This window comes from Drosophila miranda, chromosome 2 (assembly GCF_003369915.1).
Source record: "Drosophila miranda strain MSH22 chromosome 2, D.miranda_PacBio2.1, whole genome shotgun sequence".
In the NCBI taxonomy this organism is placed as follows: Eukaryota; Metazoa; Arthropoda; class Insecta; order Diptera; family Drosophilidae; genus Drosophila; species Drosophila miranda.
In genome coordinates this window covers 31,724,474-31,739,035 of record NC_046675.1, presented here as the reverse complement: position 1 = coordinate 31,739,035, position 14,562 = coordinate 31,724,474, and the positions used below count along the sequence as shown (strand labels likewise).

General features: G+C 49.4%; 2 protein-coding genes across 9 annotated transcripts in view; one reads left to right on the top strand and one right to left on the bottom strand.

Annotated features, from left to right (window-relative positions):
• Positions 1 to 14,562, top strand: part of LOC108155794 (homeobox protein prospero) — a 60,862-nt gene that overhangs the window by 10,069 nt on the left and 36,231 nt on the right. For all 8 annotated transcript variants that reach the window (XM_033390182.1, XM_033390181.1, XM_033390180.1 and 5 more), the window contains exon 2: positions 1,195 to 1,243. The gene's annotated coding sequence lies outside the window, so the exon portion shown is untranslated. The remainder of the gene's footprint in view (positions 1 to 1,194; positions 1,244 to 14,562) is intronic.
• Positions 7,798 to 13,432, bottom strand: LOC108155795 (serine/threonine-protein kinase MARK2). Its single transcript, XM_017286873.2, has 2 exons — positions 13,276 to 13,432; positions 7,798 to 10,958 (listed from the first exon to the last, which is right to left on the bottom strand). Exon 2 carries the CDS (start codon positions 10,292 to 10,294, stop codon positions 8,114 to 8,116), a length of 2,181 nt encoding a protein of 726 aa, XP_017142362.1. The 5' UTR covers positions 10,295 to 10,958; positions 13,276 to 13,432; the 3' UTR covers positions 7,798 to 8,113.

Genomic DNA, 14,562 nt, shown 5'->3' with positions numbered 1-14,562 from the left:
AATTGAAATTATTTATTTAAGTTTAAATATTTTAAAAAACCATTTCAATAATTTTTCCAATAATAAAATCCATTTAAAATATTTATTCAAACAGAAATTCCAAATCAAAATCCAACGAAAAAAAAGCTCAGAAATAAGTTTTAAAATAATAAAAAAAACAACAAAAATCACACAAACGAAAATGCTCGAAATTCTAAATTAAACTTGCAACATGAAAAGCGCTGCGGCAACAAACCTTGTTTGGCAAAACCTTATGGATGCAACAAATGCGAATAACCGACAAATAAAATTAACTAAAACTTAAACGAAAAGCGAAACCCGAAAGCCGAATCCCAAACAGAGTGAAAAGTGAAGCATAACTTTAGGTGTTCGCCGGCATGTAGTGGCGGGCACTGGGCAACACATGTGGCATGCCACGCGGCTTTGCCTTAAATGTAAATGAAGGAAGAAACGAAGAAAATTGTTTTGTTTTTTGCGCCCCGAGAGCAAAGTGCGTTTTAGTGTGCCCCTTCGACCCATCGACCCATCGACCCCTCGACTTCCGTGTTGACCGCAGCGCTTCAGTGATTTGTGTTGTCCCCCTTTGACCCACGACCTTTGTGTGAATTCCCCCTTTGATGCCGAGAAATGCGCCGCCAACATCCGAATCCGAATACGAAACCGCATCTGCATCTGCACCAGGAATGATGCTTCTGGCTCTGGCTCTGCCACCTGGTGGCGGGGCCAAGTCCAGTCGTCCCTGGACTGCTGTTCCCGCTCTGTCATGAGCGGCCCGCACTCGCCTCTGGCTTTGTAACTGTTAAAAATTAAGGGTAAAATATCGCAAATGGTATTGGTGCTCTCAAAAAGCATAACCAAAAAAAAAACAAAACAAAAAACCAAAAAGACTTTAAGAAATTCTCTAACAATTTCTGAAACCCCCAAGCCATCGAGCTGCCAGTTTTCTATTTATTTTGGAGAAAGATTAGCAGTTTTTTTAAGTTTTTTTCATTTGAACTTTTGCAGAATATTTTTCGTTCAATTGAAAGAAGTTTGGGGATTTTCTCGAGGGTTTTGGCAAGCCTCAAAGTCCCAGTAGATCTATCACCATTTCTTGTCCACAGCCATACAAAAAATTACTTCCATCAATCGTTCCGATTACTAATCACAGCCTTGTGTTGCCTCCGGTGCAATTGTTCTGCTTTTTGCTTGCAGGTTACACCATATCGAGAAGTTATCCAATGAGAAAGCCGCTTAAATTTTGGTAAGTAAACGCGCCCCTCCCCCCCATATGCATGCCTCTCTGTTTTTTTTTTAGCTTTAAGTCTGAGCCAAAGTCCAGTCTCTTGGTCTAATGAAACGCCTTTGTGCTCGAGTGGACTTCATTTTTTAATTAGAAAGTCAACAGACACACACACACACACACACACACACGATGAGACCTAGACGGTTGGGGGGAAGACGGGACGGGGGGCATCCTTAATCGAAAAGTGCTGCCATATGGAGGAGGCGCCTTTGTGGGCCGCTCTACAGTCTGTTTGCTGGCGTTGCTTTTGTTTATTTGTGTGCTACTTAAGATGAAATGGCAAAGAAAAGTGACGTGGCAGAGGGGCCCTGCAACGCCCCTCCCCGCCCTGCACCGCCCCGTGTCCGTTTCAATTTTCTCCTACTCTTCACGCAACATTGCCCCGAATGCTGCCTCGTCAGACACATTTTCTTTGCCTTTGCAACAGTCCTACAGTTGGAAGAAGGTGGTTAGAAATGGAAATAGATAGGAGGCGGGAGGCAGGAGGCAGGAGGCTGGAGGCAGTGCAACAGCTACAGCAGCAGCGGAAACGGAAATTGCTGAAGTTGCATGTGTGTGGGGCATGGAGGGGGCGTCCTCTGTGTGTGTGTGTGTGTGTGTGTGTATAATGATGCGCCGTGTTATCCTTTTGCTGACAGCAGACGCCGCCGCCGCCACGTTGTGCCGCACTTACGTGTGTCTCCCCCTCCCCCTCCGCCTGGAAGCAACAAGCAGGAGGCTTGCTGCCGCTGCTGCAATTATTTTCAGCTTAAGCGACAAAATACTTGTACTCGTAGAAGGAAGCAAGTCTTAAGGTTTACCAGGGCAGGGCAGGGGCAGGGCAGGGGCAGGGCAGGGGCAGGGCAGGACTCGGTATTATCCCCTGCTCGATGCCGTGTAAATGAGTTTGTTGCTGCTTTGGCTGGCCCTTTTTTTTACTGCTGCTGTTTTGACTTTTTATTACCAACTTTTGTGCGCACACATTCCCGCACATTTCCAGTGAGAACTTTGGCCTCTTCTGGCTGCTTGAGTCCTTTAGCCGTGCCTCATGTGCCCAACCCCTCCCCCAAGCCCCCTTTATGTTGTGTTTTGTTGTTTTCTTTTCACTCGGACTGCTGCTGCTTCGGCTCCTCCACCTTCCCCTGCTCCTCCTCCTCCTCCACCACCTCCTCCTGCTCCTCCTCCTTCTCCTCCTTCTCCTCCTCCTCTTGTGCTCCGCATAAGTAAGTGCACCTAAGGCTACTTATGAAAAATGCAAAATTAAAGTTGACTTTTAGGCGCACAATGGAGCTGCCACTGCCTCACCCACTCCCCCGCCAAGTTGTTTGCTTTGTTCTTGGCTAAGAAAGTTTACCAGGCAACATACATGCCACATGCCTCGTACGAGAAGCCCCAGCATCAGACCCGGACCCAGACCCAGCCACCAGGCAGGTGAAATTTCTAATGTAGAAAGTTTTTCGGACCTTCGTTTCGCCATGCACCGACAACTCCTCTGATGGCTCGATGCTCGATGGCTCGATGGCCCGATGGCCCAGCCGGAAAGCGTTTTAAGAACGGAAGTGAAAATTTCTACCATGCAACGTAGCGCAACCATCTAAATGTACATCTAACAGCCGAGCAGCCGAGCAGCCGAACAGCCGCCCTCAAATAATCTCTTATTGAAGAGCCGGACAATGAGGCCTGAGCGGCACCGCTGAAACGCAAATTCATTCAATTGCAAAAAGAAAATTACCCTAAAAAGCAACAGAACAGCAGCGGCAGCGGCAGAACAGCAGCACCACAGAACAGGCACAGAACAGACACACAGCAGACAGAGACATCGGCCATCGGACATCGGAGAGCAACAAGTCGCAATGATTATCTGGAATTAAATAAAGCACTATATACTATAGAGCCCTGTAGCCGTGGCTCTTGCTCGACCGCCGGCCAATGGCACTTGAGCGCCGGACAAAGTTGCACGCCTCGCTGAGCAAATCCCATACCCCAAGCCCCCAAACCCCCACCCCCCAGTGATCTCTCACTCAGCCCCCAATCGCCAACGAATGAGTCGCGGCGCTGCTGCTGGAAATTAAGTCGCTAAATGACTTGTAGAACTTGTCATCGAATCGAGGGTAGCAGGGTCTCTTTCTGTACAGAATGGATGAGCCAATGGAGGTAGAAGAAGAGGCAATAGATCCTTGGAGCTAGGACAGAAGAGGGTCCACTAGAGGCAGGGAACTAAGGCGGAAGAGGGTCCATTAGAGGCAGAGAACTAAGGCAGAAGGGGGTCCAATAGATCCTTGAAACTAAGGCAGAAGAGGGGCCATTAGAGGCAGAGAACTAAGGCAGAAGGGGGTACTATAGATGCCTAGAACTACGGCAGAAAAGGGTCCACTAGATGCAGAGAACTTAGGCAGAAGAGGGTCCAATAGATGCCTAGAACTAAGGCAGAAAAGGATCCAAAGATCCTCGAAACTAAGGCAGAAAATGAGCCATTAGATCCCTGGAACTACGGCAGAAAAGTATCCATTAGATCCACAGATCACTGACAGCAGAGGCTCTCCAGAAATAAGAGGCATTTCCAAAGGTCTCAAAGCATTTCTTGATAGAAAACTAACCAAAGAACCAGCTAAAGATATTTTGAAGATCCAATTGCCTGCCAGGGCCGCCTAGAGGGCATCTGATCTTCGGGTTTATGGGTACCCATGTGACATTTAATCTTTATTTCGGACATTGCAGTGGCAGCATCAGAGCATCAGAGTCGAGCAGCAGCCAGGCGGCGCGCAACAAGATAATCAAGTGTAATTTATTTCGTATTTGGTGCGCGGCATGCATGGACGACAAGTCCGAGTACGAGCATCTGTGCGCTGCCATCTAATGTGTCTCTCTATCTAGTATTTAGTATCTAGAGCCAGACAGAGAGAGAGCGAGATACACCCATTCGCTGGTGACTTATATAAAAACAAGCCACAGCCCAGAGCCCGAGGCCCAGACCGGATGCACGAGCACTTGTCTGGGGATGTAGTAGTAGTAGTAGTAGTAGTAGTAGTCGTAGTCTCTGATCTCGAATCTGTCGTTTTTGGGTGCAAAATCATTCAAGCATCGCCAGGCCAGGCCAGGCCAGGCCAGGCCACGCCACGCCATAATGCAATTTCCATTTGGAATTTTCCAAGGCGGAAGCTTAATGTCTGTCTCCCCTTCGGTTGTAGTAACAATCGGCGCTGCATCGATGGCCACTTTGCACAGTTTCCCACGTGCTTTGGCCAACAAGTGGTCGAGCGGAGACACACACCCTCTCTACCCATAAAGCACGCACCAAAAGCAAACAGGGCATGGGACAGGGGACAGGGGCAGGGGCAGCATAAATACGTATTAAAACGTTAATAATATGCGAGGGGCAACAACTCATGACAGCCTCAGTGGCAGCGGCAGTGCCAGGGAAGTTGCCACAGCCCCCGAAGCTGATGAAAAGCCACAGAAAGCCGACAAGGGAGAGACCCAGAGGCAGCAACAGCAACAGCGACAGGTAAAGGTGGCCCATGGTGTGGCAGTGCCTGTCCAACGCAAATCTTTCAAGAGTAGTTCCGCTTTTTTGTTGTGCCGCGGCGACACTTCCGCTTCTGTGTGGAGGTGGAGGTGGAGGTGCTCTGAGGTCTGGGGGCAATGTGTCTCCAGAGCTCCTCGTCCACGCACTGATTTCGAGCCTCTGATTATCTTTATATTGTTTACAATTAAAGCAATGATAGGGGGTGAGGGTGGACAGGGGGGGAGGGCGTGAAATGTGCGGCACAGACCAACTTGAAGGTTGACTGAACGGCAGAGAGCTGCTGCCTGCTGGCGGGAGCCGGGGGCCGGGCAGCGGAAGTGCTCACCATTTTGTTCCTCGACTTTATTTCTTGCTGCGTATTGGCCAGGCCGAAAGCGGCACGGCACGGCACTATAATAATTATAATGCGAGTGGAACTTTCGTGAAAGAGTGGGAGGGTCTGTCGTTCTGCCACGCTGCACAGACTCAATGTGGGGCCTGCTAGGGGGGAGGGGGTGGGGAACAGTGGGTGTATTTCTTTGCGCTTCCATAAGCAGCGAATCGGCTAGATTTTTCTCCTAGTCTCCACTTGATTTCGCCGCGCTTGGAGCTCAACGCTTGGCTGCCTGCCGCTTGCCGCCTGCCGCTTTGTCTCCTCCAACGATTGAGGCACTTATCTGCTGCCACACGAGCGCTCGTAGTCGCTGATTAACCTGCAAGTCGAGCGGAATCCCATTGGCTGGCCACGGAGACGACGACGACGACGACGACGACGACTCTCTCTCTGTCCCTCTCTCACTCTTTGAGGAGGAGGCGGGACTGGCAGTGGGTGTGGGGCACAAAAAGTTTGACCAGAGAGAAGGTAGGGGAGAGGGGGGGCAGTGGGCAGGGGAGAGGTCTCTCTAATCAATAAATCACTTCAAGGTTTTCTTAATTAAAAGTTTTCGCTTGCACCCAAACCACAAAAAGACTTGCCCCCATACCGCATCCTTGCCGCATCCCTGCCGCATCCTTGCTTCTGGGTAACATATTTCTACTTGTAGAATATAAACTTTGCACACAATCCAGGAGCAAAAAAAAAGGACAAAAAATTGATTAACTGCCAGGCGACCACAAAAAACAGAAGCACCAGGACGCAGGACGCAGGCCACAAGACCAGAGCAAAGTTTCGAACCGAAGCGAAGCGAAGAGGAGTCTCTTTCCAATAAGAAAAAGTTCTGGACTTGAGGAAGAAAAGTGCAAGGAAAAGAACGGGGGAAGGAGTGGCCAGAGGGGGGGCAAAACTATAGACAAAAACTGAAAACTATTAAGCGCTTAAGTCAGGCAGAAAATGAGACAAAATAGTTGCAAAACTCAAGGCAAGGCAAGGCAGGGGCAGGGGGGTAGCTAGGGGAGGTAGCCATTAATTAAGGGTTGGCGGCGGCATAAGAAAGGAAAAACTCCAAGGATTTCCAGAGGCCAAAAGGAGAGGGAGAGAGAAAGAGCAGCTAATTGGCAAGCGCGAAGAGCAGCCAACAAAAGAAAGAAGAAAAAGATGGAAAAAAAACGATGGAAAAAAAGATGAAAAGCCTGGGAAAATGTTTCTTAAGCGAAACCGCAAAAAAGCCAAACGACTGAGAAATCTGTGGAAAAATCAAAAAATCTACAAAAACCAGTCGTCGACCCCCCCAAAGCCCCAGAACAAAGCCAGGAATCGTTTACAGTTTCTTGGGCCATAAAATATTTACCCAAAACAAACAATAAAGGACTCGAAGGAGGCGGCAGTGGGTGGGGGGGTGGGTGGCAAGAAGGTGAAACGACAGTCAACAGACTACAAGCAACCTTTTGTCACTACCAAATCTCTGGAAGGCCCAAGACCCCCCCACAAAAAACTTGGGCTATTGACATAATTGTGGGGAGGCCGGGGTCACACTCAAGGCGTTGCCGGCAGACACTTGAAGGCGGGCCAAGAACCAGTTCCACCCTCAATTAGATGTCAAGGGTCCCGGCAAGACGCCGGGCCCGGATTACACTTAAACTTGACATCGAAACCGTGCCGCTTACGGTTACAGTTACACTTGCAACAGTTGAACTTTCGTTTACATGCTCGTTACGAGTTGTTGCCGCAAATTAGCCCCCACTTCCAGTCCTAGTCCCCGGTTTGGGCCCTTTTGTTCTCTCCGAAAGGAGACGTCTCTGATTAGCCATAGACGATGGCTTTCTTATTGGGATTTCCGTCCTTTTTGGTAACTTTTCCCAGCATACTTTTGGGAGGGAGAAGGAGGTAGGATGGGTTATCGGAAGGAGTGTCCCTCTATCTAATCGGAGGACGGCACTCGCTGGTCGTCTGCTGTTTGCATAGGCACCACTTCTATTTGTGCTTCAAGTACTATTTATTTCGATTTCTATCTATCAGTCGCCATATGTATCTGTGTATCAGATATCTATTTGTGTGGCGTTGTGGCCTACCCTGTGGGCAAACAATCGAGGCTACGTGGGCCTAGAGTCCCATGCAAATAGAGCCGCGGCCGGCGAGTACTTTTGTTTGCATTTCGGTTTTGGGCCCAATCTTATCAGTCAGCGGAACGGGAACGGGGAAAGTATCTAGCAGGATAAGGGTAGGGGGTGGTAGGGGTGAGTGCAGCCTAATTTATGTGCGACCTGTTACGTTTTTTTCCCCCGCCGTTGTGGCCCGTCTTCCGTCAGTTAACAAATTAAACGCTCTACTTCCGCTTCCAATGGGGAGTCCAATCAGTAGTCCTACCTGAACCACCACCCACCCTTGAGCTCTCAACCCTCTCTATCCATATTCTTGCCCTGTTTTGGTTCCCACCAGAAAGTCGGCGGGAATTTTACCCACTTTTATTGGTTTATTTCCGGATATTGTTCCGTGTATGAACGCCTTTTCCTTCCGCCTGCACCATGCCCCCAGTTGCTGCCTCGAAAAGTGCAAAATGATTGCGGTTTCGTGTGGCGGAGGCAACACGCAACACGGGAATTCAGACGGCCCCCACCAGACCTCTCTGCCCATCCAGCGATCCCTTAGATGTGTCTCTCTAGATCGTTTTTATTTATAGGGGAAAAAAGCTTTTGTTTTTATGCTGAAATTTTAATCGAATTTCGGTCCATCTTCTACTCTACTATCACCTTCCATTCTTGGCAGTTTTATATTCACTTTTCAACGGCTTAAAGTCTACAGTTCGATGTTCTCTATACAGTTTTGAGGGGGTTGGTTGGAAACTTGTCTCCTAAATTATATTAAACTATATATTTTTTCATATCGAAATTAGCCTACAGATTTTAGTTGGTATTCTGGTTCGATAAAACAAACACACACACGATGTCCTATAGATGGATCCATCCCCCTACTTGGTGAGGTTCTTGCGCTGCTCGGCCACGTCCTTCTCGTTCAGATGGATCACCCGCCGGCCGAAGCGGGCTGTGAGCTTCGAGAAGAAGCCCACGCGGGAGGCGGGCTTTGTGTCGTCCGCCGAGAGGGGGGGCGTCTGGTCGTCGTCTGCCCCAATGCCCGTGCCACCGCGGCCGTTCTTGCCACTCCGCCCCTGGCCGAAGTGGAAGGTGGCACGGGCCGCGGTCTGGCGGGTGAAGGGCTTCTCGCTGGCCGCGTCGAGACGCTCCATCAGACGATGGCCGATGGCCGGGGATTTTGGCACCACCATGGGCGTGGCGCCTGTGGCCGTGGTAGGGGTAGGGGGCGTGGCAAGGTCCGCCTTCTCGTAGAGAGTGGTGGGACGCCGTGCGGAGCCGGGCGTCTGGACGGGACTGTGCGACTCGCGGAGGTACTGGAAGCGGGGCGGCGTGGCGGCGGACATCTTCTGGGTCTGGGCCATCTGCCGCTGGGCGCTGAGGAGCGTTGGCTTCACCTCCACGCCTCCGCCGGCTCCCCGCTTGTTCGACTGCGTCGTGTGGGGGGACCGGGTGCGGGAGCTGTTCTCGGAGCGGACGGCGGAGGCGGTACCCTTTCGGGCGGGCGTCCTTCGGGTGGGTTTCGCGGGAGCCACAGCCGTGCCCGTTCTCGTCGCTGGCGCCTCGGTGGCGGGAATGGTCGTGGCCGTCAGAGAACTCAGGATATTGGCCATTCGTGGCCCCGTGGGGCGGCTAGAGGCGGATGGGGCCACCGATGGGGCAGGCGTGACGGCTGTCTGTGGTGAGGCGGTGGCGGTGGCCGTGCCGGAACCGGAGCCGGAGGATCCGGCTGACAGCTCCGTGCTGGACGATCCCTTGGACCGCGGCTTGGCCACGTTCAGCAGCATGTAGGTGCAGTAGATGTCGTCGAAGAGCTGGCCCCGCACCGACTGCTCCACGTCGCTCCTCTTGTGCCCCATGCCGACGAGCAGGTCGACGCGCGCGGGGTCCTGCAGCTCCATGGGCTTCTCGCGGTAGACGCGCAGCTTGTCCGCCTCCTCGTGCCCCAGATTGATCCACTTGTCGCCCATCACGGCGTTGAGGGTGGTGCGCTTCGCGGGATTGAGGACGAGGAACTTGCGCATCAGGTTCTCGCAGTCCATGGAGATGTAGTAGGGCACCCGGTATTTGCCGCGCAGCACCCGCTCCCGCAGCTCCTTGAGGGTGCCCCCGTCGAAGGGCAGGGAGCCGCTGACCAGCGTGTAGAGGACGACGCCCAGCGACCAGGCATCCACCTCGGGCCCCGCGTACTTCCGGCCCATGAAGAGCTCGGGGGCGGCGTAGGGGGGGCTGCCGCAGAAGGTCTCCAGCTGGGCGTTCGGGTCGAAGGTGTTGCCGAACCCAAAGTCCGCGATCTTGATGTTCATGTGCTGGTCGAGCAGCAGGTTCTCCGCCTTGAGGTCGCGGTGCACCACGAACTTGCTGTGGCAGTACTGGATGGCGGACACCAGCTGCCGGAAGATCACCCGCGCGTCCCGCTCCCGCATCCGGCCGTGCTTGACGAGATGATCGAACAGCTCCCCCCGGCTGGCGTACTCCATCACGAGATACAGCGATCGCTCCGACTCGATCACCTGGAAGAGGCGCACGATGTTCGGGTGATTCAGCAGCTTCATGATCCGCACCTCGCGGTACAGCTTCTGGCGGGCGCTCGTGTTCAGCTGCGTCTTGTCGATCACCTTGATGGCCACCTCCCGCCCCGTGGGTATGTGCACCGCCAGCTTCACCTTCGCGAAGTTACCCTTGCCCAGAGTCTTGACGATCTTGTATACCCCATTGCCGTTGCCGTTCACGTACGACTGGAACTTGAGATCAGAGCCGCCGGTCATGCCATCGCCCACGTCCTTGCCGGCGGCAGGGGCAGCTTTTCCGGCACCCACAGATCTCCCCGTGGCCCCCAGCGTGCTGGAGCGCGTGGCAGGCTGTGCCGTGGCACCTGTGGTCGTAATGGTGGGCGTGTCTATGACTGTCGTGTCCCCGCAATTCTCTTTGTCCGACAATGTAAATCCTATGGCTTGTTCCCTCTCTAGCGGCGCTTTGCCGGCAGCAGCAGAGGCAGAGGCAGCACTCTCGCAAACCAAACTAAAATCTATAATACCAAAATTATTTTCATCAGACATTGCAGCACATGAAATTTAGTCGTTCCGAATTGATGTGTCTGTGAGTGGAGACGCCCAGAACTCTGTCCTACACCTCACTAAATGGAAAGCCAGGAGCAGGAGGCGGTTGGTGGCTGGCAGCAGGGGGTGGAGTGCAAAGGACGACTCTTTCTAAGCATGCCGCGCACGCGCCCTGAATATCTGCTGCTCTGCTTCTGTAATTGTGGGTTTCCTTTTCTCTCTCCTCTGAACATCTGCTCTTTTTCAACGTCACCCTCTGTACGGCCCAGTCCAAGCTTTAAGATAAGACCCCGATGCCCGGCCCGACCCGACCCTTAGTTGGTGCAACCCTCCGTCGAGTGTGGCATGGCTGATAAGCAGCAGCAGCAGCAGCAGCAGTAGTCCGTCACCAGGATCTCTCCTCGGCCACCGCATGAATTGTGAAATTGGAATTCCTTTAGGAGGCAAGCGGCAGCAACCCCCCGGTGGCACTTATACGCGGCTTAATGCTTCATATGGCACGAGTGAGAGCCCTTTGTGATCCCCTTCCCCTTCCCACTATGCTTCGATCGTGTGCCTTGTTTACGATCCGATCCTCTGTTTGTTTTCGTTCCTTGCTTCCTTCCTTCCTTCCAATTTTTGTAGATTGGATATGCGTTGATGTCCTTCGACGGCAGCTGGCTTTCTGTAAGAGGGGAAAATGTGGAAAAATTAATGATTTGAAAGATTTGTAAGGGAATTGGGAAGGTTTTTAGGAAATGGTAGTGGGATTTTTATTACGGAAAAGTCACCTATGGATTAATCGGGGCTTGTGATGCATTCAACGAAATGATGGATAAATTAATCAAAATCTCACTCCCCAATTATGATCCTCCTCCTCCTCCTTTATTCTCTAAGGTTAAATATGATCTTGTAGAGGCAAAAGAACAGAGGCTATTAGAATATGGAATGTTCCTCTGTGATCTTTGGATACATTCATAGTCTAAGAGATCCATAAGTCAACGAAATGATCGATAAATTGATCAAGAACACTCCCCACTAAAGAACCTTCTTCGATGTGCGATTTTTGGCACACTTTTATCCTTTATGGTAAAATAGGATCTTGTGAAGGTTTAAGAACAAGGTCTATAGGAAAAGGGATTATTCTTTGGTGATCTTTGGATATATTCCTAGTGTAAGAGATTGATAAATCATCGAAATCATCAATACATTAAAGAAGATCTCACTCCCCACTTCTGATCCCTTCTCTATGGCTAAAAATGGCCTTGTAAAGGTTCAAGAGCAAGGTCTATGGAAAAAGGTATTATTCTTTTATGATCTTTGGTTTCATTCATAGCCTAAGAGATCGAAAAATCATCGAAATCATCGAAAAATTAGTCAAGATCTCACTCTTTAATTATGAACCTCCTCCTCCTTTATCTTCTGTGGTTAAATGGGGGGACTATGGGAATAAGAAATATTTCTTTGTGTTTTTAGGATATATCCATGGTGCACAACATCGATAAATCATCAAAATTATCGATCAATTAATCAAGATCTCTCTCCCCACTTCTGATCCTCTTTCTTAGCTGATCTTTTCAGTCCCATTTTGAAGAGACTTTGCACCACTGTGCCGTGCCCTTCCCTACCCCACCCCCCTTGCTGATGATGTTTCTCCCTCTGCTACCCTCGCCCTCCCTTTCCCACAGTTCCCTTAATTGTCGACTCATTTTCTTGTGTTCTCTTTTCTGTTTTCTTCGCCTGGGTTTTTGCATCGATCTCCGCTCCTGCCTGACTCTGATCCTGGCTGGCTACCTAGCACACCTCTGTTTCTACCTTTTGCTACCCTTATGGCCTGCCTACCTAACCAGAAATGAGGCATGCAACACACACACAACAAAAGGAACGAACTGGTCCTTAATCTGCCTTTTCTTTGCGCCTTCGCCGCTCATTCCTCTCTCCCTCGCTCTTGCTTGTTGGTGTAACAATTTCTGGTTCTCACTTGCATGTGTGTGTGCGTGTCTGTGTGTCCTTGATCCTGTCCCTAACTTGTTGTTGCAACTTTTTCTTCATCCCCTGCCTGAGTGACTGCCTGCCTGCCTGCAGCGGCATTGTCATCGCGTCTCTCCTTTTGTCTCCTTTTGCTTTTGCTCTTCGCTTACTTTTCTTACCCTCTCTGCCTCTGCCTCTCGCTCTTCCCTTCTTTTCTCTGTGCCTGTGTGTGGAATAATTCAATTGCAGCTGCCACTTTTGTGCCTTTGTATGGGTATTATTTCTACATCTGTGCCACAGCGAAAAACAACAACAACACAGAAGTTGCAGCAACCGAAAATTTGCTGAAAGTAACGCTTGGATTTTTGGGCAATTTCCGGGAATCGAAAACTGGGATTTAGGCTAGCCCCTTCCCCCCACCCCTCCCCCTCTAGAGCAATGCAGCACCCCACACAGAGAGCGAGACACCACACCCGATTGTTGCATGACCCCACCCCCCACCCCCCTGCCGCACCACTAAAGGCACATGTAAACACATGCGGGTTGTGCCCCCCTTTGACTCTCCATGGGATCTTCTTTTGCTTCGTTTTCTTTCGCTTCTTTGTGGCTCTGCTTCTTGATTCTCTATTTTGATTCTTGTTTTCTCCACCTCCTTCTCCTCTTTCTGTGCGCTGCCTCTTCTTGAAGAGATCTTTATCGAGAGAGAGAGAGACAGAGACAGAGAGAGAGGAAAAGAAGAACAAACCAAAACTCCACTGAGTCATCATGGCATTCAGCGGCGACTTCTTTAGGCGCCTCATGTTTTCATGCCTCAGCACTTAATGTGCCCCCTGACACACACAAACACACACAAACACATACACTTGTCGCCTCTTGGGGATCGGTAATTAGTGAAACGCCTCTTGAATATCGCCAGAACGCCCCCACAGACACACTTGGAGACTCGATTAACCAGACATCCCGAGAAGACACTGCCCTCCAATCCAATCCGCCAGATAAGGCACACAATCCCCAGTGGACACTCTACTTACACTCTATCTGGGGGGGGGGGGGGCCCCGCTGGCGGCAATCAAAAACGAATTAGTGTTAATCCCGAAATGTATCCGCGTATCTTCTTCGGCGAGCGAACGGCCAGAACTACAAGATACAAAGCGCGACGTTGAAATGAACTGAACGCGTCGACGGCCCAGGCCAAGATCTTGCCTCTTTGCCTCTTCCTTTGCTTCGTTCCCTTTTCGTTCCATTTCTTGCAACACAGGTCTGAGAGAGCGTCCAAGAGAGCGTCTGAGAGAGCGTCTTTACGCTCCTTCGCTCTTCTTTCGTTGCCTGCTCGTTCGCTGCCTTCCACAGTGGGTGCAAAATGGTTTTCGAACTTCGAATTAATTTCGAAATTCAAGAAGTTGAAGGTGGGGAGTAGGGGGTACTGAGAAATAGGAGGAGACCTTGGGTTATTTTTATTTTATAAAATATAAGGTTCAATATTTTGTATGCTCTACAGTTTTTGGTATTCTTTTTTCTGGAGAGTATCTAAAAAGGGCTTGAAATTTCTAGAATTTTCTAGTCTAAAATTGGTAATTATGGATTATTTGATTCAATCTGATAATTTATAAATACTCGTTGTAAAAACGCATTTTATTATGTTTATTTTTATTTGTATGAATTTTTGTAATGTCAAGAAATTTCAAGTCTCTTTTCGGATCTAAATATAAGACCCTCAGAAGCAGATTATGATTCTAAAAAATATTTTCTAGTTTTTTACCAGTCTGTAAAAATTATTCTTATTTTTAGCTTGTGTCATTATTTTAAAAACAATTCAACAAATTCAAATTATATTATTTAAAAAAAATTAAAAATAAATGTATATTTTAGAACAGTCTATAAAAATATTTCTTTTATTGTTTGTATTATGATTTTAAAAACAACAGAAAAAACTTATTAAAAAAATTTAAAAATATAAACTAATGTATTTATTTTTATTTTACTATATTTATGCCAATAAAATATTTTATTTTGTGTATTATTATAAAAAAAATACCGAACAAAATAAATTAAAATAAAAGGCATACAAAAACAAATCCATATTTTACATGGGAAAAACCAGTAAGTAACCAGCTCCTATTTTTCTTTCGACGATTAGTGTTTTCCAGCCCACTGTGCGTGCGTTCGTTCTCTCGTTCATTTTTTCGCTCATTCGATCTCCATGAAGGTCGTTTGCTTCCTTAAGCGTTTCTTGAGGTGTGACGTCACACGAGAAACGATGACGCCGTCGTTTGGGAGGGGAAACGAAACGAAACGAAGCCACAAGCCAATGCTCGAGC